Here is a 25137-nt window from a genome sequence, read left to right as displayed (position 1 = left end):
ACGATGACGTAACTCTATTATAAAGAATGAAATAGATGAACCATGAATCGTGTTTAACTGAATTTTTTTTATGGCATAGGTGGCAAACGAGCAGGAGGCTCATCTGATGGAAAGTGACTACCACCGCCCATGGACATCTGCAACACCAGGGGGATTGCAGGTGCGTTGCTGGCCTTTAAGGAAGGAGTACGCTCTTTTCTTGAATTCACCTTAATTCATACTATATACGTTAGGTAATTATTGTGTTTAATACACGTGACCTACAAAACATAATTTTTGTTATCGTATTTCATCTGTTAGTTTTCATAACATGTTCCATAAAAATAGGTACATATATACTTACAGTTCATAATAAAGTACATAAAAATACATTCATCAATTTACATGTACTATGTACAATTAAAACTGTAAACTATCTGTATTACGCTAAAGATCAATTTGTGAAGGTCTTCAATTTAAAATTAGTCCCTCAAAGTCTAGCTCTACTGAATGAATCAAGTATCATCAAATTCTGGTTACAACTTACAAAAATGTCAAGATATTCACATTAACTAGTGCATAACTATGCTTCTATTTTAAAATCATACGAAATCATGTTATAGTTTTAGTGTAACAGAAGACTTTGATGAACAAATGTAGGATAATTCTATTTCTCTTTACAGTGGCTTGTGATGTCAATTTTGATTTTTCGTACAAAATTGAATATTTTTCACTCTTAGCAACACGAAAAGATGTTAATTACATACACGAAGTGGACGAAATTTGAACGTAGTATATTAAATTTGAGTTAACTGGCTTAATTTTTTGATATAACGTAGTTTGAGGCATGCGAAAACAATTTACTATTCAATAAAAACTGTAGAGAAAAAAAAAAACAAAATATATTTTACGTTTTATTTTCACAATTTCATTTCGAATAAAATTAAAATAAGTGAAATTGTATTTTATGTAAGATCGAACCTTTTTACAAAACGGCGTTTATTTTTTTTTTAGATTTAAACTATATAAATTCATGTTCTGGTGAAAAATGAGCAGGAGGCTCACCCGATGGAAAGTGAATACCACCGCTAATGGACATCTGCAACAATCCCCGTTGTAGCTTGCAAATGCATTGCCGGTCTTTAAGAAATGAGCATGCTGTTTTCTTGAAGCTTCCCAAGGCGTATCGGTTCGGAAACAGACGGCGAGAGCTAGTTCCACGAAGTGGATGTGCAAGGCAGAGAATGTCTTAAAAATTGTGCTGTTGTTGATAATTGACAAATTATATTACATTAAAACTAAGTATTTATATTCGTTGATACTTTCTACTTTCCTGGTTATTTAGGACGTAGAGCACTAAAACTTGCGTATTTAAGTTATTATCATTGTTTACTTCGCCAATATTAACATAATATTAAATTATTATAAATACGTTTGGTATAAAACAATTTAAACTTCATTCAGTAAACAATATAACGTAAGTATAATAAAAGCTTGCATATTGAAAATGCTAATTATATTTGGTTGGTTAATCAAGTTTTAAAATGTATTAATTTTCCATATTTTATGAAAAGTTAATTTAAAACAATTGTGAAATAAATGATTAATATTAATACAAGTCTGTGTTTGATCGTTGATGTTGCTCTTGTATTGGTCGTTGGCGGAATTTTTGTTGCAAATGTATCTCATTTATCTGCAAAAATATGATCGTTTTAAAACTATAACAATTATTTGTATATTCGATATTTATATTTTACACCTTTACTCAAATCAAATCTTTTATATTGATAAACTATGCTCTTTTATACGTAACGACATACAAAACGTAAAATTACAATTTGTTTATTTACTTATAATTTACAATATGTATTGTAATAGTAATTATTAAAAGCATATTTACTTGGTGCTTGGGTGTTTTGGTGTTTTTGGTAGGGTGGAAGTCATTGGGAGAGGCCTATGTTCAATAGTGGACGGCCGATATGATGATGATGAAGATTTTGTGCAAGCCCGTCTGGGTTAGTACCACTTACTTATCATAAACACATACATATAGCGCTAAACTGCAATACTTTATGTTACTGTGTTCTATTCTGCAGTGTGAGTTAGTGTAACTTCAAGCACAAAGGATGTAACAACTTTGTTCCCAAGGTAGAATCTCCAATAGATTCAAGGAATCGTTATAAAAATTTATAGTGCCATTGTCTACGGTTGTGACTACTTACCATTAGTTCAAGGCCCATTTGCCGTCCGCCAATATATTTCATTAAAAACATATGTAACATATGTGAATTTTAACTTCTGATTCCTGTTATAACCTCAACTACAACTATCACCGAAATAGTGTAAAATTTATATTAAAGTTAGCATAGTTGAATAGATTTTAATTTGGTTGACTAAAACTAAAATTGGCCCGTTGTCATCATGTGTGACGTCATGCATTACTAACGATGTCGTCATTAATTGAGGGCAATATTGATTGAGCCTCCCTTTTATTATATTTTGGATGTTAGGAAATAATAAAATCATTGTTTATTAAGAAAAACATAAAAATATATATTTATATTTTTGTTTTACAAATCATATGTAGGTATGCAAAAAAAATAGTACTAGGCACATTATAGATAAAAGCAGGCACAAACAATGTATATACTACAGAAGTGAGGATAAACTTATAACTCCAAGTTTCCGGCTCCACACAGTCAATATATTATCCTCAAGAGGCCAAGCACTCGATTACACAACAAAATGTGTCATGCATAATTATTCTCATCAAAATAAAACCTTATACTTTTACGGAAACAAACTTAAAAAAAAAAGTATACAAATATTTCTTAATTCGTAAACCCTATTGTTACGACCAACAAATGCCGGAATTTAATTTAAAATGTTTAAAAAAGTTCTAATTATATCATACCAAACTTTTCCCTGAACATTACTTACATGTTATAAAAAAATACTCAACCGAGAAACTTTATAAAGGAAATCTTATAAACTCAAATTATTCCGTACGACTTGCTTCGTAATCACTCGAAACGAAATAATTAAATAGGTCACCTCCCACGCCCACGTCATACATCTTACGACGAAAGAGGTAATTCCAGAGTGCGACGTACTCTGACCAAAAGTGGTTACAACGTGTGCTAAGTAACTCACTTACTTGAACTATTGAGCTATACGAAGCTATATATCAATTTGATTTATATTTTATGTTTTGTTATGTGGAGGAATGAGGAAGACGTTGAGCATGAATGTGGATGGAAATAGAGGTAGAGAGGGGTGGTAGGAAGTATGGAAGAAGACATGCTGCGCCGTCTCCCAGTAAATTGGGATAAGGACAGGAGGATGATGCTGATGCCAGCGTATATTTTTATTTAATGTGCGACGATTGGATGTGGTCCCCACTGCCAATAAACATAAGTAATTTTAAGCATTCTCAGTTGCCTCGCCAATATTTGAGACTGAGATATATTTTCCCTTACGACTGTTTAACAATGGTTCTCCCTTGAAACAGAAACACAATAATAGTAAGTGTTGCTGAAATTATATAGGCTTACACAAAGATCTACATCTAAGTAAATATTCTAAGAATAAAGCATAAAGGGAAGCGCCGATAGCAAGCAATAATAGGTGCTGCGTAAATAACTCCAACCTCAGAATCTGCTGAAGCATAAAAGTTTGTGGCTTCTAGTGATTCTTCATTATAATTTTACAGCTTTTTTATAGATTGATGTATGTTGTGGCTAACATGTCTAAAAAGGTTTTATATTTAAAATATAGAGCTACATAAATGATGTTGCCTTTTACAACTGACCATAAAGTTTGTACTACCCAAATAAAAACACAAATAATTAAAATTGTGGCCAAGACGCTTATAACTAACAAAGCTTTTAAAAAGGAATCGCTTTTAATTAAAACTGCTAATCTCCGCTACGAGGTATAGCGTAGGTTAACATTCTATCAAACTTCATAGACTTGTATTATTATTACTATTTTATCAGTTACTGGTATATAATAAAATAGTAGTTTAAACATAAAGATTGTAAAATAAGATTTTTGTTTTTCGAAAACGCTTAGCATATTGTAAACTTAAAGCCTTACCCTCGTGGGTAAACAGAGTAAGCCGTGACGTAAACAATCACACGCGCCGTGAGCACGGGGAATTATTAGATAGTATGCTGACGTACCTCTTTCAGTATTATGTGATAAAGATTATTTTTAATAAAATATTTGTTTATCACGCTGTAATAAAAATTCCTCAAGTCAAGTGACAACATTCAAACTTCAATTTATAAAAAACTATTATTTATAATATAAGAATTTTGTTAAATGATATCTATGTATTTCTTTCATGAATTATTTAAAACATTTGAGTGAACTCTACGATATGTCTTGTAATAGATAAATTACATTACATTTCTACTTTATATCATTATATAAGATTAGAAAGTCTTCCCGGCATTTAAAGGCTTCGATATTTTAAACTACGCAACGGATTTTAATGCGCTTGTCTTTAATAAATACATTGATTCAGGAAAAAGGTTTATATGCATAATACATGCACATTAGCAAAATGAAGCCGAAAAATGCAATGTATCGCAATAATTTTTCTTTATCTTTATTGTATCAGTTTGAAGCTAACTATTTCTTTCGCGAAGACGATCACTATTAAAAGTTTGCTGAAAATGCAAACACAAGGGTAAAATGAGAAATGTAGGTAACTATATATGAATTGTATCCATACAAAATCGGGACAGACAACTAGTTAAGGCTATAAATAGAGCGTGTTGTAAGCGGACCTTGATCAAACTGTAATTGAATATTAATGAAACAACAGCTACCCAATCACGTCACATCTATAGCAGTTGTAGTTATAACATATGTATGTATATACGATGCACTCGTTTGGAAGCCATCCGTTACGAAACACGCGAGGCTATTTTTTTAAATAATTCCACCTCGACTTTACGTTCTATACACATTAGTCTTAACATCCGACACATATTCTATCGAACTACTAATTAGCGGTGTACCAGTAATCTTCAATCCAAATGTCAACTCATAAGACGACGATAGTCATTGCAAATGAAAAAAATACACACATTATTTTAAAACAAAGATCCTTCAATCAGTTAATAAGCAAAATAAAATAATCACGAAATGTATACAAGTTTTAATTGAGGCACAAATGTTACCTGTCTGGATGTAATAACGCCGGCCGTATTTATAACTGAATATAAACATCGTATACGGGACTCACTCGAGCCAGAACATGTCATTAAAACCGGTTTAAAAACGTACAGTATATTGTATGTACGATTGGAGTCTATAATGTAATTAAAGCACAAAGAGATCCGTGCATCCGTTTCGATGAAAGGTTTATAACTAGATCTGTAGTGCATCTTTACTAAGGCTATATATACATATGTTTGTACACAAAAAATTCAGTAAATAGATTTTCATTACAAAAAAATCTAATAAATATTCATATAAACATGTAAGCTACACATTAATAAGTCCGAAACAGTGAATTCTTTTATAATATTTGAACTATTAATAATGAACGAAGAACGAAAAACGTTTTAACAAAATTAATACCCATAAAGAGCTACTAAATTACTAAAGCTATATTTTAATAAATCGAGATAAAAAAGACTTATATTTTATTTTAATTCTAAGAAAAAAGGTTTGCTATATATGGCGACTTCATCGATTTCGAAGTCAATGAAAAAACCTGTCAATCAGACGAATGCAATTGATGGATCAACAACGAAAAAAAAACATACGTTAACATTCATAATATTATAATACATGCATTCGGAACGGCATCAAATGTCGACAACACGATTGTAACGTTTACGATAAAGTACTTTAAGTGAGAAAACTATTTCACACAAAAAAATAACAAACACACCATATTATTATATATTAGGACCGGTCCAGGCTTAGCTAGCAAGCACGGGATTAATTTATTAACAAAATATATCAATATAATCCATACTAATATAGATTTAAAACAAGTGAATGTTTTTAAATATTAAATATATAGATCGTTAGTTCGGAGATTAAACCCTACATACAAACAAATTTTGTAAAAACAAACCTGCTTATATAATATTGTTAAAATATTCGAAGCTATTTATTTTCCTGTATTATTAATATATACATATTATATACATCAAAACAAATATATATATATATATATATATATATATATATATATATATATATATATATATATATATATATATATAGCAAATATTGTCACGTCACAACTTCAACCGATTACTGCTGATTTATACAATCATTAGAAATAGCTCCCTACCACGCCATTCGATGCTATAGTCGCTATAGATTCTGACGTCAGTTCAATCCGAGAAAGAAAATAGATGTGTCAAATTGACGAATATATTAGGTCATATGATATTACACGTTGTTACGTTTGTGAAAAGATCATATTCATATAAGAAATAAATATTGATAATTTGGGATGGCGTACTTAATTCGGTTATGATCGGTTTTACGAATTTTGCCGATGCTACATCTAAGTTGTGTCGTACTATACCTCTTTCAGTCGAAGCAATGCTAATACCCCGTTAAACAATAAATTACCTTGCAACCAGCACAGCACTTGTTTCATCTATTCCGCTGAGCCGGAGAACAGAACCGACGATATTTCAAGATGATCTACGCCCTCTATTACGGAAGAATTTCGAGCGGAACTTAAGATGTTATGTGAAACTTTAATCTTTTCGTTTTAATAAAGTCCGTCCGAGGTTTTGGCGCGGTATTGCGATAACGTTAAAAAAGTAACACAGTACGCGAAGAATAAGATATTAATTTACCGACTGAAATTTCTGTAAAGAGAATTTTTATGCGAAATTTGCTATTACATTTCCAACGATGCTTTCGTTATTTAAAAAATTAGCGATTTCGAAGGCTATTATTGTAATGCATAATAATGGATTTGGGGCATTGGATAAGAAAACTGATGTGTAGTTTTTAAGTGCCAGAAAACCATCGATATCAATTTTTATCCAATTTTAGAATTTTACACAATTAATGAGAAAAAATAATGAGGTATGACAAACTCAAACTCTATTTCTTTATTCAATATGGAAGCATTACACTTACTTATTGATGGTCAAATTAAACACTATCACAGATCGGAAAAGAGAATACCCTGACCTGAGAAGAACCAGCGAAAGAAACTCAGTGGGTCTTTTTCGTCAATAACATACATATATTGACTATGAAATCATTTATTTATTAGCAAAGGAGGTGGACCACAGGGACTCAGCAAGGAGTTACAATAAAATGAGGTTGGACTTGTTAATCTTAATTTTAACAAGTATTTTTGTGACTTTGTACATCATGGTTACAAACGTCAGATGATAGAATAGGGAAGTATTGAAATTAAATATTTTAAATGTTGATTTTCAACAAACTCAAAATCGAAAAAACCTCATGAAAAATGCAACTTCTTATGAGCAAGATTCGAGATTAATTTTTTATTTAGCTTTATTCCGAGACATTCACATCACATTTGATCCCTAGATTCACTCAAAACTCGTGGCAGAAAGTGGGCGCGGTAGCAGAAAATACATTATGCCGTTGACTATATTATTTTGTGAACTTTATTATAGCCTCGGGTCTTGCTAGTTTAAGCTACATAATCTACGCATAACAAATATTATTGTCTAAGTTATATTGAGTTTTAGACGAACAACATAGTTCGCTTGGAATGAACTGCTTATGTTAATTCCTTTAAACATTACATTCATTAATTCAACCCTGATGGCGTAGCAGTTCAAACTAGTAACTTATAGCTGATCATCACGGGTACAAACCCGATTACATATCTCTAATATTTCACAATTACTCTATGAAATTCTGTAACTTGTGTTATCCGCAGTGAAGCGATATGTTTGAATAAGCAACAACTTCCTCGACAGATGACGAGGCTTTAGCCAAGCAAAACGAGCTCTGCGGACCGTTCTTGAAACGAAGGTTATACCGAAGATTTAAATTGGTCTTCGATATGAAGTAACAGATAGATCGATCTAAAATCTTCGTCCCAACAGAGACATTCGTCACTCAAGCGTTTCTTTGATGTCATGTTATCCTAGTAATAATAAAATATTTATTAAATCATTACTATTAAATCTCACATAGAAACTGAAATGATTAAAATTAAAATTATTAATTTATTAATAAATAATATATAAAAAAGTTATAACCAAACATATAGAATACATTTATTTTCATCGTCAAAATCGACCGATATCATACAAACTGATTTTTTTTTAATGGAAATCCGACGACTTTGATATAATATCAAATATATTGATGGCTTAACGAAACCACATCATTTTGAACGTCGGCAAAGATGTTATCGAAACTACAAACAATTATATATTATATAATATATTAAGGAACTGCTATTAGTGCTCAATATGATATTAAAGTATTTCATTCGATCTGCTAATCGTGAGCTATTAGCAAATCGCTCGGAATGCGTAATTTTAGGATTTGTTTATCTTCATTCCTATTTCCATTAGGATAGGCTGCACGTACACCAACTTTATACTATGCACATATTTGGATTAATTTAAATTATAAATCTAGCGATTTTTGATTATTTTGATTTTTAATTGAATCACACACATTATATATGATTATGATTTAAATACATAAATATTTATTATTACAATATAGATATTAATAGATTATAAATTGTTATTATATTGTTATAACGCCAGTTTTAACAAAATCATATTTTCTTACAATTTGTAATTAAAATATAACATGGCAGACGGATAAATAATCCATAAGTGGTCACCACCACGCCATAGAAATTGGCGCTGTGCGAAATATTAACTATCACTTATCACAAATTAGCCACAATTCTTGGGAACTGACACGAACCCTTGTGGCTGTAGTTACACTGGCTTACTCATTATTTAAATCGGTACCCAACAATGCAAATTGCTTTTAGGCGGTAGAATATCTGACGATCGAGATGAGTGAGTATAAGTCCCAATTACCCAGAGACACTTGCACAAAGCCTTGCGTTGTATTACTAAAAGCTTACAAGTATAAAAATAAAAAAAAACTAACGAAACGTCGATATCAAATCTGCCAACGAATCTCTATAAAAAAATACATTTTAGCATAGTCATCTATTCATAGGCACTAAAACGGCCGACAACACAACTCAAGCGAGGCTCTTTAGCTGGGCAGATAGGGCACTCTTTCATGCGATGCACCTCCGGTCCCATTAACTTTGGCAAAGTAAAGACAGTTTAAACTATGCATGTATCGTGTTTACATCTCCTTTCAACCCACAAGCCTTACACTACGAGCACTTGTGAAGCTGAATAGCGCGCTTTCAAAAGACTTCGAGGAAGCGCGGTGTCGATTCGATTCTTTAAACTTATCGCACATTCATGGTCAAGATTTCTCAAGAGAAAATATTTCTTGTGAAGTTTTTTAACATAAACCATGTAATGAGATGTGATATTCAAACGAATTTATGTTTTTGGTACATAAAAAGAGTTTATTAATCAATTTATTTATCGTTAATCTAACCCATTAGCACCGCTGTTTTGGAAAATGCGTAACAATCAGATTAAATCGCCGTTTTTTGCGTATCGATACAAAATTAAATTTAAATTGAATTATGGGGGACTACTGAAGGCTTTATACAAAGTTATCGGCTATTAACCCTTTAATATATCACATTTAATGTACTCGAACACTCGACTTTCTCGCCCGAAAATTGCATGTCACACATATTGTTCAGTTAAATATTTGCTTTACAAATTGCTTTCACAGTAACGCTGTTCCGTTCTAATAAAGTCGTCATTAAAAATGTATTTTATTAATTTGTAAAACATTATTACAGCGCAGAGGGGTCGGTGTAATATGTTTCGGGATGGTTTTAAAATGACTGTACCGATATTATCGTTACAGAGGTCTTCTGGTTCTTCGTTTGGACCATTGTGTGACCTTATCGTTGTTCATTAGTTAGTATAAGGTTAATAAGATTCTTTGTTAAGAACTCTGAACGCTTTCACAATTTCGTCTTGAATGCACCTTATCTCCGGGCTTGTTTGCTCACTGCCTCCGTAAAAGACCCACCGTTTTTCACCGCTCGCCAATTTTTCCAACGTTAGTTGGTAATTACGAACGCAAGTCGAGATAGAATCTGAAGAGACGTCTTTGAAACGAATAATTTTCTATTTTGCCTTAAGCAATTTTAACGCTTTAATATCGACGTTTTAAAACAAACAAGTTATAGGGATGATTGTCGCTCAAATTCCGAGTCGAGTCAATGGGACACTCGAGAACGAAATGAAAAATTAATGGCCTGGAAGTAATACTTCGCAGACGAACGTGAGATAATAGATTTTAATGCCACTTGAAAATGTTATTGATTTACGTCTTATCACAAAACTATTGTCGTTATTATCGAAATTATATTTACTACTAGGAATTACCCGCGGCTACACTCGCGTTTTAGGATGTTGGCTATCATGTGTCAGTCAAAAAAGTAGCCTATGTCCTTTCTTGGAGTCAAAGTTTGCCTCATACCAAATTTCATCAAATTCGGTTAAGTGGTTTGATCGCAAAAGTGCGACAGACAGAGAGACAGAGTTAATTTAACATTTACAATATTGGGTAATATAGATTTATTATCCCAATGATTTATTGCCATTCACATCCAAGAAAAAGACACCACTAGTTTTACTTGTTTCTAGTTAAACAAATACAGAACGTCAAAAATAGGAAATAAAAAGAACTTCACCTCTAAAAATTTACTACTATAATAAAAAATTAAAAGCAGAGGGTATAAAAATCGACCTATCTATAACGTCAATATAAAATAATATCACAGTCAACTGATTTTCCAGGATATTTTTTACATAAGCAAGAGCATCCAAGCTGAAACTTTCTATTACTGGGGATTGAAAGGAAATCTCTCTTATCAGAAGCGATTATTGGGCCAGGATTAATATCTATCGGTCGGTGTGCCGACAGACGCTCGAGATGAGATTTTTCACGATAAATCCTTTGTGGTGTTCGATTTTTGTTTTTTAACCTAGACAAGATTGTTGTGTACTGTGAGGTCGGATGCCGCCAATATACTTTAGGAAATACGATTTCAGGTTATCGACTATCTTTTAAGTCAAATATTTAAAGTTTACTCACGGAAACAGATTGTTTATTTTTTTATACTAGTACTGTCCAAGATAATGGTTATAGGTCAAATACATTTTTTTATATTAAATTTAACGAAAATACAGAAATGCAATTAAAATACAAAATGCAATTCGTTTTAATGGTGTAGTTACCATTTTCACATCTCATTTCATATTTCATTTCACACCATTTACGACCACTGTCAATTTATATCTTATAAAAATGGGTAGGATAAATATCTTATATAAACAAAACTATACAATCGGGATGTTTTAATAAATATTATGCAATTACTAGACCATATTATATATTAATTAGATGAAATAAGAAGAAAATTATATTGTCTTTTTATTCTCTTAAAAATTTTAATATCACAGTTGCATTAAAATGTAGTAAAAATATTCTTCATAAAGAGAAGCTGTTACAACGTTTATAGTAATCGGTCAAACAGCGTAGAAATCTCAAGCAGGGAATATTAACATCATTTTTATAAGATATCCTTTCTTTGAAGTAATTTATTCAGTCTTTAAGTAAATTAGTCTACTGGAAGTCATAAAAAAAATTTACAATTAATAATAAAATAACATTGCTAGCTTATGTAATATTAGGAGGCCAAAAAAACCCAGTGTTCAAACTCAGGCAGCACTACTGAATTTCCTTGTACTTAATTTGTGGTTATAATTACGAAAAATATCGTAGTAAAAAATTGTATATACCAATCAACGTTATAGCAGCTTGATGGAATTACTTCCTACCATATCCTCAGAGACAGAGGATATGGTTTGTTAGTGGGTGTTAGCCCAGCAGTGGGACCTGTATGTATGTAGTTTTAATATAGTTAAAGTAATATTATAGTCGATTACTAAAGCGCTCACGCTTTACTTTCTATCATAGACGATTAAAGGCGCGCATATGATTATTCGCTATAACAATATATTGCGCCTCGAGCGAATACACGAGTACACTTCATCGATACGAGACTTGTGTTGGAAACAATAACACTTACCTAAAAGTACGTCGAAATTATAGCTATTAAATATTCATGAAGCTGTTGCTTGGAGCGGCTCGTGGTTCCCCCCCTGAGTATGTTTAGGGGATGTTTGGGATACAACTGTGATTGCTTATGGGGACTGTAGAATTATTAGCATCGTGGGCTCATATTTGTTTCTTTTAATTTTCAATATTTTTTATTCAAAACGTCTAAAAAATTCCACTCATATTAGTTATATATTTATAAAATAATTTTCGTGCAGCTCTACATAAATGGGTAGAGTTTTAGAGGTTTTTTCAAAAATTAATTTGACATATACTTTCCCCAAGCTCGAGATGACTCGAGGTGCTTGCAAGGATTCAAATCTGCGACCGTTACTTAAAGTCCAGTTTATCCACTGGATCATCTAAGCTCTCGATTCGATGCAAACAAATTATAATACATAATTGTGAGTGCATAGGTATAGGTTAAGTTTTGTGAATGTATTAGTGTAAGTTTTTTGTGTACTAACGTGGAGATCCTTATAAAATAAAATAAAAAAAATATAACATCTACTCCTTACATATTCCACAACACAGCCGTCAATCGATCGAATCAATCAAAAACATTTCCATATTACTGTTGAAAAATATTCATATTTTTTTCTTATTAATGAATTTCAATGAACGTACTGACGCGAAATCTCAGAAACGTCTAAACAAGGCGGCAGTCGATGGCTCTCAAATCCTTGATACGACGTGACGGTGTATTAGCATTTAGATTATCTTTGCAACGCACATCGTTGCTCGGAATATGCTTTATTTTAGCTTACGAATTATTTTCACACAGATACATTTGTATATTATGTATTAATCATTTACAACGAATAGCTTTATATGTTGCGTAAAATGAATAAAAAAATCGTGTTAAATTTATAACTTTATTTTCTATATACATATGTAATGTTCGTTTGTACTATGCACATCCCAATACATAGCATTTATTCAATAGAGATACAACTTCCTACAGTTGTTGGTTAGCAGTTGTGTTTTGTTTTTCGACACAGTCCCATCGACGTACAATATATGCTATGCGAGTCGTACAGATAATTGTTTACAAAAAATATATGTTGAAAAATGCATTTTAACGCATGCCAAACAGAACTGGTCAAGGGTTTTTAATATAATTTCTACATTATTGTAGAAACATAACATGGCATAATAGGTACTGAGATGGTTAGGCTTATATATATAGAGAGTCGACCAGTATATTTAGGCACAAGGAGTAAAATATCAAGTTCCCATGTTTGGCAGTTGCCCGTTGACGGGGAATAAATTATATAAGCGACAAGTGGCCCGTCCCAACTTCGCACGGGACATGTTTTTTTTTTTAAATAAAAATATTAAGTCTTTAATTTTTTACGACATGTTTAACAATTGTCGTTCAATTTCAACTTATTCACACAAAAATCTTAATAAATTATATACCTTAACCTTTCTTAGTAATCATATATATCTATCACTGAAAACCGCATGAAAATCCGTTTAGTTACATTACATACGGACAGAAAGACGCGAAACGGAAATTTTGTTTTATAATATGTAGTGATGACTTCTAATAAAATTACCCACTATTTGTACGTCTACAATACCTAACGGAAAGAGAATATGCTACGCAATTTTTACACTATGTGACCCGCAGTCTCACTTCAGACATACAGAGTCCCATAGTCCGCCCTCGCTCGCATTTATACAAATTCCACGTTCGCTTCGCTTGATCGCACATGTGTGACTGGTTCTTTATATATTTTATAACATATGCGTTACTTTATTGATTGCCTGTGTGCTTTACTACACGTGAGGAACGTAACGTCTCTTCTTTTGAATATAATTAAAACTCGTAAAATTTAGTTCTGTTTAAATATTACTTCACTGGCATCGGAATACATAACACTGTGGACAAAACATCGACCGTACTAAAAATAAAGCTACTTAGCTCTCAAAAGTGATATTTGAAATAAAATAAAAGTAAATTTGCATACAATTTACTTCCAAGCGCCGCCCGTCCACGGCTCAATAAAGTACACACGGTTAACTGTAATCGGCCGGTCCATAATGTATCACTCCGGTACAATATGACAGGTTCATTCCGCGTTATCCTCTTGCGTATATTAAAATGCAAATCAAAGCTAGCAGAGGCGTAATTTTTTCGTCGAATCGAATCGACGGGCGTAATCGAGACCGACGAACATAGTCACGTCTGTAATATATTTTCTGGCTGTCGTAAAGTTCTAATACGAAATCTTTTTTACTTATTCCAATATGTGCACACGTAAAGAATTTTTTTTTAACGCCTTTTACGAGCGCAATAAAATTCTTAATCGAAAAATAATGTTGAAGCCGCGCCGAGTGTAATTTGTATAGGGTTTTGCAAAAAGGGTAATTCAGTGAAGTTGGCTTCGTTGTTGTATCATTTCGTTCATTAATTGCGTTCATAAGTTCGGTGTGGGTCGTTTTATCGCCGACACAGCCGCGGCTCGGGCCGCTTATGCAAATGAGACACCGCGTGTCAGTAACGATGGCATTATAACAATTTAAGAACTAAAATAACAATAAGTGTTCCCGTTATACACTGGTTACTGTATATCTTATAATTGGAGAGCCTGTTTCAAGCAATACTATTTCTCTTCTGGCGCTAACGAGGTCTGAAGCGAGCTTGTCTGTCGGGCACAGCTCACTCGTGATATTCTCCCTCCAAACAACAAATGTACCTGTGTTACAAGATACAGTAGTAACATAACGTCTTAATCGCCATGACTGTAATATTGAAGCACAGCGTCTAATGGTTGGTGAGGACCAATTAAAATCGAGTTTATTATAAACAAAACAAAATACAAATAAATAAAAGCGATTATCGATCCGAATAAGCACACATCACAGCAGTTGACGCCATAAATAATTCCATCATGAAAACTTTCGTTTGAGTAAGGTATGTGATTACTTTTCTCCGAATAATATTTACGAGTGTCGAATTCTTTGCGTGAAAGTATCGCAAATGAGTGTTTCATAAAGAATAACCATTTCCAATTACCGCTTTGGTTGTGATATAAATTTTCATTTGGTCTGAGTTTCACATGTAATCGACGTGTACGAGACCGGGCCCATTATTTATTTTTATCCGTTACAAGGTAACTCGTATCTGAAAACTCAACGTTTAATTTCAGAGCGTGAAGCCATTTTAACATATCATTTTCATAAAGCAGTGAAACATAATTATGCAGGAATGGGTAGACCCGGGACACGGATGCGATTTTTGGTTCGAGTTTTATGTTAATAAAACCTTCTCGCTATGCTAATGAGTGAACATCGGACGTTTGACTGCTTAGTCGTTCTAGTCAGCACATATGGCCTTTGGTCTCGAGGACTTAGGTTCATCTTACAGGTATAATAAAATATTGGGGTTTTCCATCAAAAAATCCCAGTAAAATCCTGAAGTGTGAAATGAAGTATGTACACTTCCGTGCCTTGAAAAACATATCCTTACGTCTCAATGAATTTACCGTCTCATAGGCTTCTAAGTGTAGATTAATGGAGATCACATACGAGTCTGTGCTATAATGTGTACTGTGAAGTTTGACAAGTCTCACTTAAAACTTGCGCCGTGTCCGAAATAGTCAGCAGCATCATCATAATCGTCATTATGTGACGTTTTATACGAAACTTTAATTAAATTTTTGTATTACGTAACTTCGGTTACAAGTCATAATGTTATAGTTCAAAAGGGTAATATTAATTTAGCGTTTGTGGATTCGATGTAGGAGAAAGCGAAGTTCAATAAAATGAACTATTCAATTGAAACAATTCAAAACTTTTCAAAACAAATATGCAGAACTGAGCATTCCTCGTTTCCAAAGCTTTTTATTTATCAGAAATATCCAACATTTTATATTACGTAATATCTCAATTACTTTCAAGTAGCATTGTTATAAGTAGCCGACTGATTAGCTTCTATTATTCAGCTTATATTGTAGCATTTCTTCGTTGGAAATGGATTTTATAGATTGGAAATTAAACTCATTATCTCTTTCTGTTATATAAGAACGAATAATGATACATCTTTCGATATCAATGGTTCTGAAAATAAAAATATTTCATCGAAGAAAATATTTCTACTAACAATTATTCCGCATGACTGCAATCAAAAACAGAATAAATATTGAATTGAAGCCAATTTTCGGTAGAGTACTTTCGCTTGTGGTCGAATTCAGTCTTATGTTTTTTTAACGATAGTCGTCATCTTTTGACATTTAACAATACATTTGAATGATAGTTTTAGTATTCGTACAACTTTAATACTCGTATGAATAGTTCAGAATCAAGCGAGTTTTACAGGTATGACAAATAAAATACTTATACTACGACTTGGCCGATTTTTATGAAGTATATTTTTATATTTAAAGATGTATGAAGTTACGCCTAGTTTACATTTTACCCACAAGGTTGAATATTATTAATTCAAAGACAAATTATAAATGTAGCGTCAGTAACATTTTACAGGTAAATATTTATTTGTTAATTTGATACAAATGTCTGGTTCCCTTGTATGTTTTTTTAAGTTAGTGTGTTCTATGTTTAAATGATTGGCCGCAAACTTTTATTATTTAAACGTCGCGTTGGTACGTCGTCAGTTCGTTCTTTACATACCAAAAGTGTTTTTGTAACAACTTAATAATAGCATGCGACTTAGTGAGACTCTCATTTATTTCGATTTCACTTGACCGTTTAAATGTATTTAGCTACCACAAATTACATGGAAATTTTTCTTTGCAAGAAACAATTTTAGCTCATTAGAATTAACGAAACTTACATTACAACAGTAATGCTGTCAAGGGATATTACAATCGAAAACAATGAGAGTCATCGCTTAACTAAAATAGGATAGAACTTACCAGCAGCGTCGGCTTGAGAGAGGAAGAATAGGCAGGCGATCAGCAGAGCGGCGGTGCGGTGGTGCGCGCGTCGCCGCTCTCGCATCTTACTGGCGCCGGGCTGCGCCTGCGCCAAATACCACGTGACAATGCACCGTACCCAACATCACCGCGCGGCTCTCCCGCGCCTCGTTAAGGCTCCAAACCTTCCAAACGCTTCGCCCCAAGACCCACCAACTCTGCCCCGAGCGAGCAAAATTGATCCAAATAATGATACTCCAAGATTACTTACTGCTTACACACTATACACATCACAACCGAGTTTTGCCACTTACGATAAACTTTCAAGAATTTAGGCTAACAACATTATATCACAAAAAATACGACAACCGCTTCGATGATTAAAAAATTCGAAATATTAGGCTAAGAGAGTATTGTAAAGGACAACGATTAGTAACTATATAATTTATATACAACTATATTTCATTTCGTTTTATTTGTTCTTCGATATATCGTGTTTCACGCTGGAGTATTTCACTGCGCGTAATCATTTTCCGGAAGCACAGTTCGGTTGAAATGAAAGCGATAGTTCAACCATATTCCATTGTTATTGCGTTTCTGTCTTCTCAACTGGATCTTTGTAACACGGAAAACTTGTACGTTCGTCTATTAACACTACAGCGAAATCTTCTTTTCATCAAACACATTTTTTATTCCTTGAAATAAAAATCATAAGCGCTGCTCTCCTGAGGTCGCACCTGTAACGAGATTGACCCGATTGTAACATGTCAGCAGAAATTAATGATCGTGTTTCTCGCTGATATGTGACATTTAAAAAAAACGGAATTGGAAAGCGCTTTTTCATATTCTACATTTTAGCAATATTTTCACATGGTTGTTTCATATTTTATTTAATTAAATGATTTTGAAGGTTTGGTTATTTTTATAAAATAAAAGTGAAATTCGACGTGAACGGCTGCATGAAATGCAAAGGCATGTATTGAATCATAAATCGGTAACAGTTGAATCGTAGTAGCGCATGCATAAGTCACTTGTAGCAATGTGCTACAACGTAATACATTGTAGCAACGTGCGTAGCACTCGTAGGCGTTTATGACGTAACCTATTGAATATAATATTTTATCACATATGTGCCGTCAGATTCAAAGAAATGAGAATACAATTTATTGACAAATTGTTCTCTTTCAAAGTAAATAAATTTTAAAACATGATAACTAAAAGTTAAATAATGTAAAGATTCAGGAACAAAAGTATATATGACGATCATTATTATGAGATATAATACGCCACGATAATATGGTCTCAGACCTACGACAATGATGTCATCCTGTCTGAACTCATGTTGTGAGAATTTTCTTCTGTGAGGTTTTTTTAAATCCATCAAAACTATCTATGCTTCTAAAACCCACCACCAAAAGAAATCCCAATGTGGGCTGACAATGGGATTTATGATATATCCGCCGATATAAATAGGATAAGACCCCGCAAGTAACGTACAAAGGGCGATAATTTATCAAAATTGAACCGAAAACTATGAAATGCTAGTTTTGGACATTTAGTTGCAACGTGCAGATATCGATCGATATCTGTTGTCGACATGTGACGTAAACATTATTAATACATATCTTGTAGTTGATTGACATTACATTTTCATTTAAAAAGTTCTAATCATAAGTTGATGTATGTCTTTGTTAGAACCCTGGTTCGAAAAGTCGTTGAAATTTATCAACATTATGATGCCATTGTTCTCTTTAAAATTTATGTAGCCATCAGTCTTTCATAGTCGACGTAGTAGAGTTTAAGACGTTTGGTAATAAATGATTAAGCGAAAGGACGATTCGGAATCTGTATTACGAAAGAAAGACATTCGTAGGATTCGAAACAATAAATCACTCAATGTTTTTCTGGTATATTAAAAAAAAAAAAGTATACAAAAACGCGATACAGTTAGTTAAATTAAAGAAAGTTTTTGTCAGAAATGTTCCCAATGGATCTTAAGTAGGGCAGTGATCGCGGCGCGCGACTATTAGGTTATTTCGCTATAATGAGCAAAGTTTGTTTAATCGAAATGTTGCACTTTTAATTAAATTTCAAGTTTATTACGTTTTCTTTTAATAAGTATATTTTTTTTGGTGATAAGATTTATGGTTACAGGGGTTATTTATTGTATTTCATCTCCAGGTTCTGTGTTCTGTCAAACTATGTAATCTGAGATACTTCTAATACGTATCACTCTCTGGTAATCGCACTCCGCACCCACTCGTAAAATAATACAGAAACACAGAGCGTTTATTTGTATAGCGTTAGAATAATTAATGAATTAGTGGTAGCCTAATTCAGACATATTAGCACAAAGCCCTGCCATATGTGAAATAGTTTTTAATACATAAAACAAGAACAGGACCAGTCCCAGTTAAATTTCCAAATAAAATGTGCAACTATATATCTTCAAAGCGATTCCATTATTTACGTTTCATCCAAATCTTATTTATTCTCATTATGACGTGATTAGGCGAGATGTAAAAATTTATATATACAAATAGTTAACCATTTTAAATATATATACATGTATAATAAATCAACAAATAGGACGTTCGAATTAAACACTCAACGCGTATTACGGGACGTGTAAAGTCCTAGACTCATAAAATAAAACTAAAATGTACCCTCGATCGTACGAATGATATATGAAATCGTTTGAGAAAGCAATCGAAAAGCATTATATTTTAAAGTCTCTCCGTTCACCCTCTCAATATCGAGGACTATTCCGATGACACCATAATTTATGGAAACTGAAGTTTGAGTTGAAATAACTTCCACCATTCATCCAAGTTTGCTCTCGTATCTGAATAAATGCAGCTAGCGAGAGTACGAAACTCACCTTGGAATTCAATAAAGAATTCTCAGTTTCACGGTTAGAACGAGACAGTTATATAACTAAATATTGAATGATAGAGACAGAAACAGTTTGCACGACTTATAACTTTCAATAAGAACGGACCAGGTGTGACCGTCGACTGGAGCTATTTGCATAGCACGGAGTAACTCGCCTTTATTATAAACGTACTCGACCAAAACGGCTGCTAAAGTAAATATTCGAAGAATATTCGGATCACTGGTTCGCTGTCTGTGTGTCAAAGATTAGTTATATTTGTAACCTAATTTGATGCCAAGACAAAACATTTACATAGAAAACAAATAAATACAAAATTATATTATGTCATAGAAGACGACCTCGTCGACCAAATGAGATCTTCTTTCAAGGTAAGGTTAGATTAAATAAATATTTTGGTTATAATATTACCCAAACGACTGTTTGGTTACTTTGTGTTAACGATTTATTTTTATTGTGTTTGAATAGATCTATTCGTATGTAATTATAAGATATCAGTGAATGCAAATTTTATCTAGATGCGAACGTAACTCTGTCTGTCTGTTTGTTGATCTTTCAACACAAATCCACAGAAACAAATATAATGAGGATATAAGCAATTACGTATGCATAACACCTTATGACCATACCTAAAAACTAGTATAAATATAAATTCTGTATATACACCGTGAAGACCTGATGTAAAAAATATATTATTTTTAGATATTTTTTAGATTCATTTATTTACTTGGTGGTAGGGCTTTGTGCAAGCCCGTCTGGGTAGGTACCAACCACTCATCAGTTATTCTTCCGCCAAATAACAGTAGTCAGTATTGTTGTGTTCCGGTTTGAAGGGTGAGTGAGCCAGTGTAACTACAGGCACAAGGGACATAACAGCTTAGTTCCCGAGGTTGGTGGCACATTGACGATGTAAAGAATACACAAGAATAAAGGGTACTGGTGACCACCTGCCATCAGGTGGCCCCTACGCTCGTCCGCCAACCTATACCATAAAAAATCACTTTTACTATAATCATTTCAAAATATTAATTATTTGCTATGACTGAAAAAACTAATTTAAAGATATTAACTATCGAAATTGAAGACATTTTGTAAAAAGTAGAATCACCGTTAACGATGTTTCACTAGTTAACGATCTCGCAAGATAGATTGCAATCTAACGGTATTTAAATTCTACGGCGAAATTTCAAATAAAATTTACGAAAAATCAAAATCAAAATAAACTTTATTCAAGTGGGCTTTTACAAGCACTTTTAAATCGTCATTTAACAATTAAGCGAAGCTAACACCGGTTCGGAAAGTAGATTCTACCGAGAAGAACCGGCAAGAAACTCAGTAGTTGTTATTTTTTAACATTTAAAAAATACAAAGTCATGTTAGTTAATACAATTATTTAAATTAATATATCCTGCCTGGAAGTCAACAGGTATTAATTCCATGCTTTTTTATCATCTACAAAATCTTGTATCGACAAATATGCCTTTTTTACCAAAGTATTTTTTATAAACGATTTGAATTTACGAAAAGGCAAAGTTTGCATTTTGCATAATTCAGACACAATTAGCGACATAGATTCGGTTCATAAAAACCAGTATACTTCACTAGAGTTCCTTAGAAGTAACCAAGTAAATCTAAACAAAAACATAGTGACTGACTCAGTACTTTGTTAACCAATTATTTTTTATCAAAGTCATAAATAACGTGATGTAGAAAACTCACAAGAAATATGATGTCAAAACTAGTTTTGACCGAGCAACTCCCTAACAATAAGAACGAAACTGCTCAGGCCATCTATCACGCGGCAACTTGGAAACGTTTAATCACGCCTGATCTTAATTAACTGACTAACGACCTCATTTGCGAACTCCCTCAATAACAACTACATTTTTGATTTCATATTTTCTTACGGCGTCTAGGGTAGTGTATTACCTCTTTGATATCCCATAGACCCGTATTTAGGCATGCAAGAATTCTTTTTTTTTTTGTAATGAGTAACAATTATGTAATAATAAACCTAACTATTAACAATTTAACCTTCGTAAATAACTTATATTAGTAGTACCCGTCTAGGTACCATTCAACACATATTGTTTCGGGTTTAAAAGTGAGTCACCCCTACTTTTTCCCAAATATTGGTGGTACATTGGAGATATGAAGAACAATTAAAATTTATTGCATTAAAAATATCTTTATTATAGACGTGTAGCTACAAACAATGTAACAAATGATTAATCCATATGAAATATGAAGTCTATAGGTCAACGGTATACGAAGGCGCCGCCGCGAAGCGATTCGCTTCCTAAGTTCCCAACTGTTGTTATTGGAGTGATAAAAGTAATAACATTAATGCCTCGAAGGAAAAACTTCGCTAGTGTTATTAAAAACACACGCAAACAAAACCACTGACGTTACAACTAAATAAATGTGAAAAAAGAATCACAACATTTATATCATAAATCAAATTACGACAACCTAAAATTGCATATGACTTTTGTTACTGTCAGCCATGTTTTACATGATAAATTGGTTCGCAGGTTCGCGGGGATGCTGTACATTATCTCGTGGTGGAAAACAAATGTCAACCTGTCACCGCCGCGGCTAATCCTAGGCTTCCCTGTCAGTATTATCAGGGCAAATACGGGAACTACGATGGCTGACGTACGAGTATGTACGTTTTTTTTTCGTGAAATTTTCGGAGCAAACGCGAATCGTATAAATATTTTTATTGTTAAATATTTGAATCATTATTTTCACAATCTGCAGACTAATCGAAAATACTCCCAATGACAACTGTAGTCGATCTGACAGCTGACGCTGATGATGGGAACAGAAAATAAACGAATCGTAAATAAATCCAATTTTTCGATATCCTTGTCATCAAGATAGCTATATTTCTGTATTACGTGGGATAATGATTGTATTCGTAGTGTATTTATCAAGAGGCTTTCTATACTTTTACCTAACTACTAATACAAAATGTATTGATTTAGCATTTGTTTAAGTTAATCAACCAAATATTTATAAAGTAAGTACGTTACATAATATATATCGGTGATGTTAATACATCTGCATTTAGACAGGCTACTCATAATCCGCATTTTTGGATTTTGTTTTGCTTTGAACTATAATATCACGCCTTATTTCATGTACTTTGTCTAACTTTGTTGGGTAGTATTATAGGAATATTTAACTTTTAAAGTACTGATCTACAAATATTATCAAATCTGACTAAATTGTACACCACCGAGAGAGTTATAATTTTACACACATCAGTCTATTTGTAATATCTTAAGTTCTTCGACGGGCTGATTAAATGTCATTAACGGTATCCCAAATTCCTGGGTCAAGGAAAGGAACGGATATTTACACAAAGGCTTCTTGTACGTAAGCCAAGTTTGTTGAAGGGTTTATCGAAATTTAAACCTTAATTGGTAAAACGGGAGTTTAAACTTTGTATGGTGCAAATATTTCCGAGAAATGTATAGGAATACGAGATGGAAATTTAATATGAGCAAGGGTCGCTTTATTAACCGATGGAGCTACAGGAACAAGTTTTCGGAATATTGTGTTATATATTTTTATTTCATTACAACACAGACTTGGCTCTGATAAATTGGAAATGTTTAGAAAACAATATTACATGCAATCCAAAACAAACTTTATTCTAAAAGGTTTTTACAAGCATTTTTGTATATTCACTATACAACATAAATTAAATATCTCCGTTTGCTGGCACTGGAATCGGCAAAAACTCGAAAGTTACTTTTTTTTAGACATCAAACTAAAGATAATGAAATCTATATTTTCTGCATAAAATACATGAGCATTCCTAGAATCACGCTTTTCAATAATTCATTTAAGCTCATATAGAATGATCTGATTTTAACATTTAAGTAGAATCAACAATCCGAGTTAATAAAGAGTAATATTTTCAAAACTTACTAGCATCATAATATATTTCATTTAACAAATTTCTATTATTCGAGTTGACGACCTCCGCGGCAGAGGAATGTACACTGGTTTAACATGGGTACTCCACTTGGAGATCCCGGGTTCGATTCCCTGCTGAGTTGATGTAGAAAAAGATCATTATTTTTCTATGTTGTCTTGGGTCTGGGTGTTTGTGGTACCGTCGTTACTTCTGATTTTCCACAACACAAGTGCTTTATCTACTTACATTGGGATTAGAGCAATGTATGTGATGTTATCCAATATTTATATATTTATATCATACGAAACTCAGAGAAATCCTTTATGAAGTTTAAAGTCTCCGTCGTTATTAGGTCTGACACAATTCTCTAATCTTCTAGAGACTGAGACCTCTGAAAGCCATCTTCAATATGCATCTTAATTGGTCGTAGTAATAAGCTATTAGCGACTTCAGCGTAGTTTAATGGTCGTCCCGGCAGCCATTTTATGCACCATTAGACATGCGAGCCAGTTTAGACAACTCACATGGGCGGCCGTGTTCTGTTTGTGTTTAATGAGGTGTGACATATGTTGTAGCCGGTCGAGGCTCGGCTGCGGTGTTGGGTTTGAAGAGATCGTGCTTGTTAATGTTGGTCTAAGTGTAAGTGGATAGATGACCACTGACAACGTGTAATTGCTTGCATGACTGATTCGCTTTAAACGATCGATTGCGACACTGATCATTGCATTGAATATCACACTACTGGATAGGTGGTCACGGGTTTTATTGATGTATGTTATTACTTTTATCACATGATTAGCAATAATCTGTGTAATAAACTAATCGTAAAAAGTCTATCTATATCTTTCTTATACTTCATGTCTCATGTACCAATTTTTTAAGAAACAACAAACCTGTAAAATGACGATTCAAAAGTGCTTATTAAAAGCCGACATTAACAAAAGTATATCTTGATTGATAAGTTGATATTATGTCAAAGACCCTGATACAAGTGGTCACAACATATGTATTATGTCAAAGACCCTGATACAAGTGGTCACATCATGTTACATGGCGTACATATTAAATGTACGCCACTGCGATACAAAGCAAGAATCATTAATTTTTTTATTTTAAATAATTGGTTTAAATATTGGTTTACGTCATACAAACACAACATTAATGTCGTGAAGGAATGAATCTAGATCGCTTCAGATGGCGCGTGCCGTTATCAC

General features: G+C 33.0%; 1 protein-coding gene across 6 annotated transcripts in view; it reads right to left on the bottom strand.

Annotated features, from left to right (window-relative positions):
* The window catches only part of LOC124536407 (tyrosine-protein phosphatase Lar), a 386387-nt gene that overhangs the window by 194422 nt on the left and 166828 nt on the right, over window positions 1-25137 (bottom strand). For all 6 annotated transcript variants that reach the window (XM_047112939.1, XM_047112940.1, XM_047112943.1 and 3 more), the window contains exon 3: window positions 17100-17205. In XM_047112939.1, coding sequence (XP_046968895.1) covers window positions 17100-17205 — 106 coding nt within the window. The remainder of the gene's footprint in view (window positions 1-17099; window positions 17206-25137) is intronic.

This window comes from Vanessa cardui, chromosome 16 (assembly GCF_905220365.1).
Source record: "Vanessa cardui chromosome 16, ilVanCard2.1, whole genome shotgun sequence".
In the NCBI taxonomy this organism is placed as follows: domain Eukaryota; kingdom Metazoa; phylum Arthropoda; class Insecta; order Lepidoptera; family Nymphalidae; genus Vanessa; species Vanessa cardui.
Note: the sequence above shows the minus strand (reverse complement) of the source record. Positions and strands in the feature narration are given on the sequence as shown.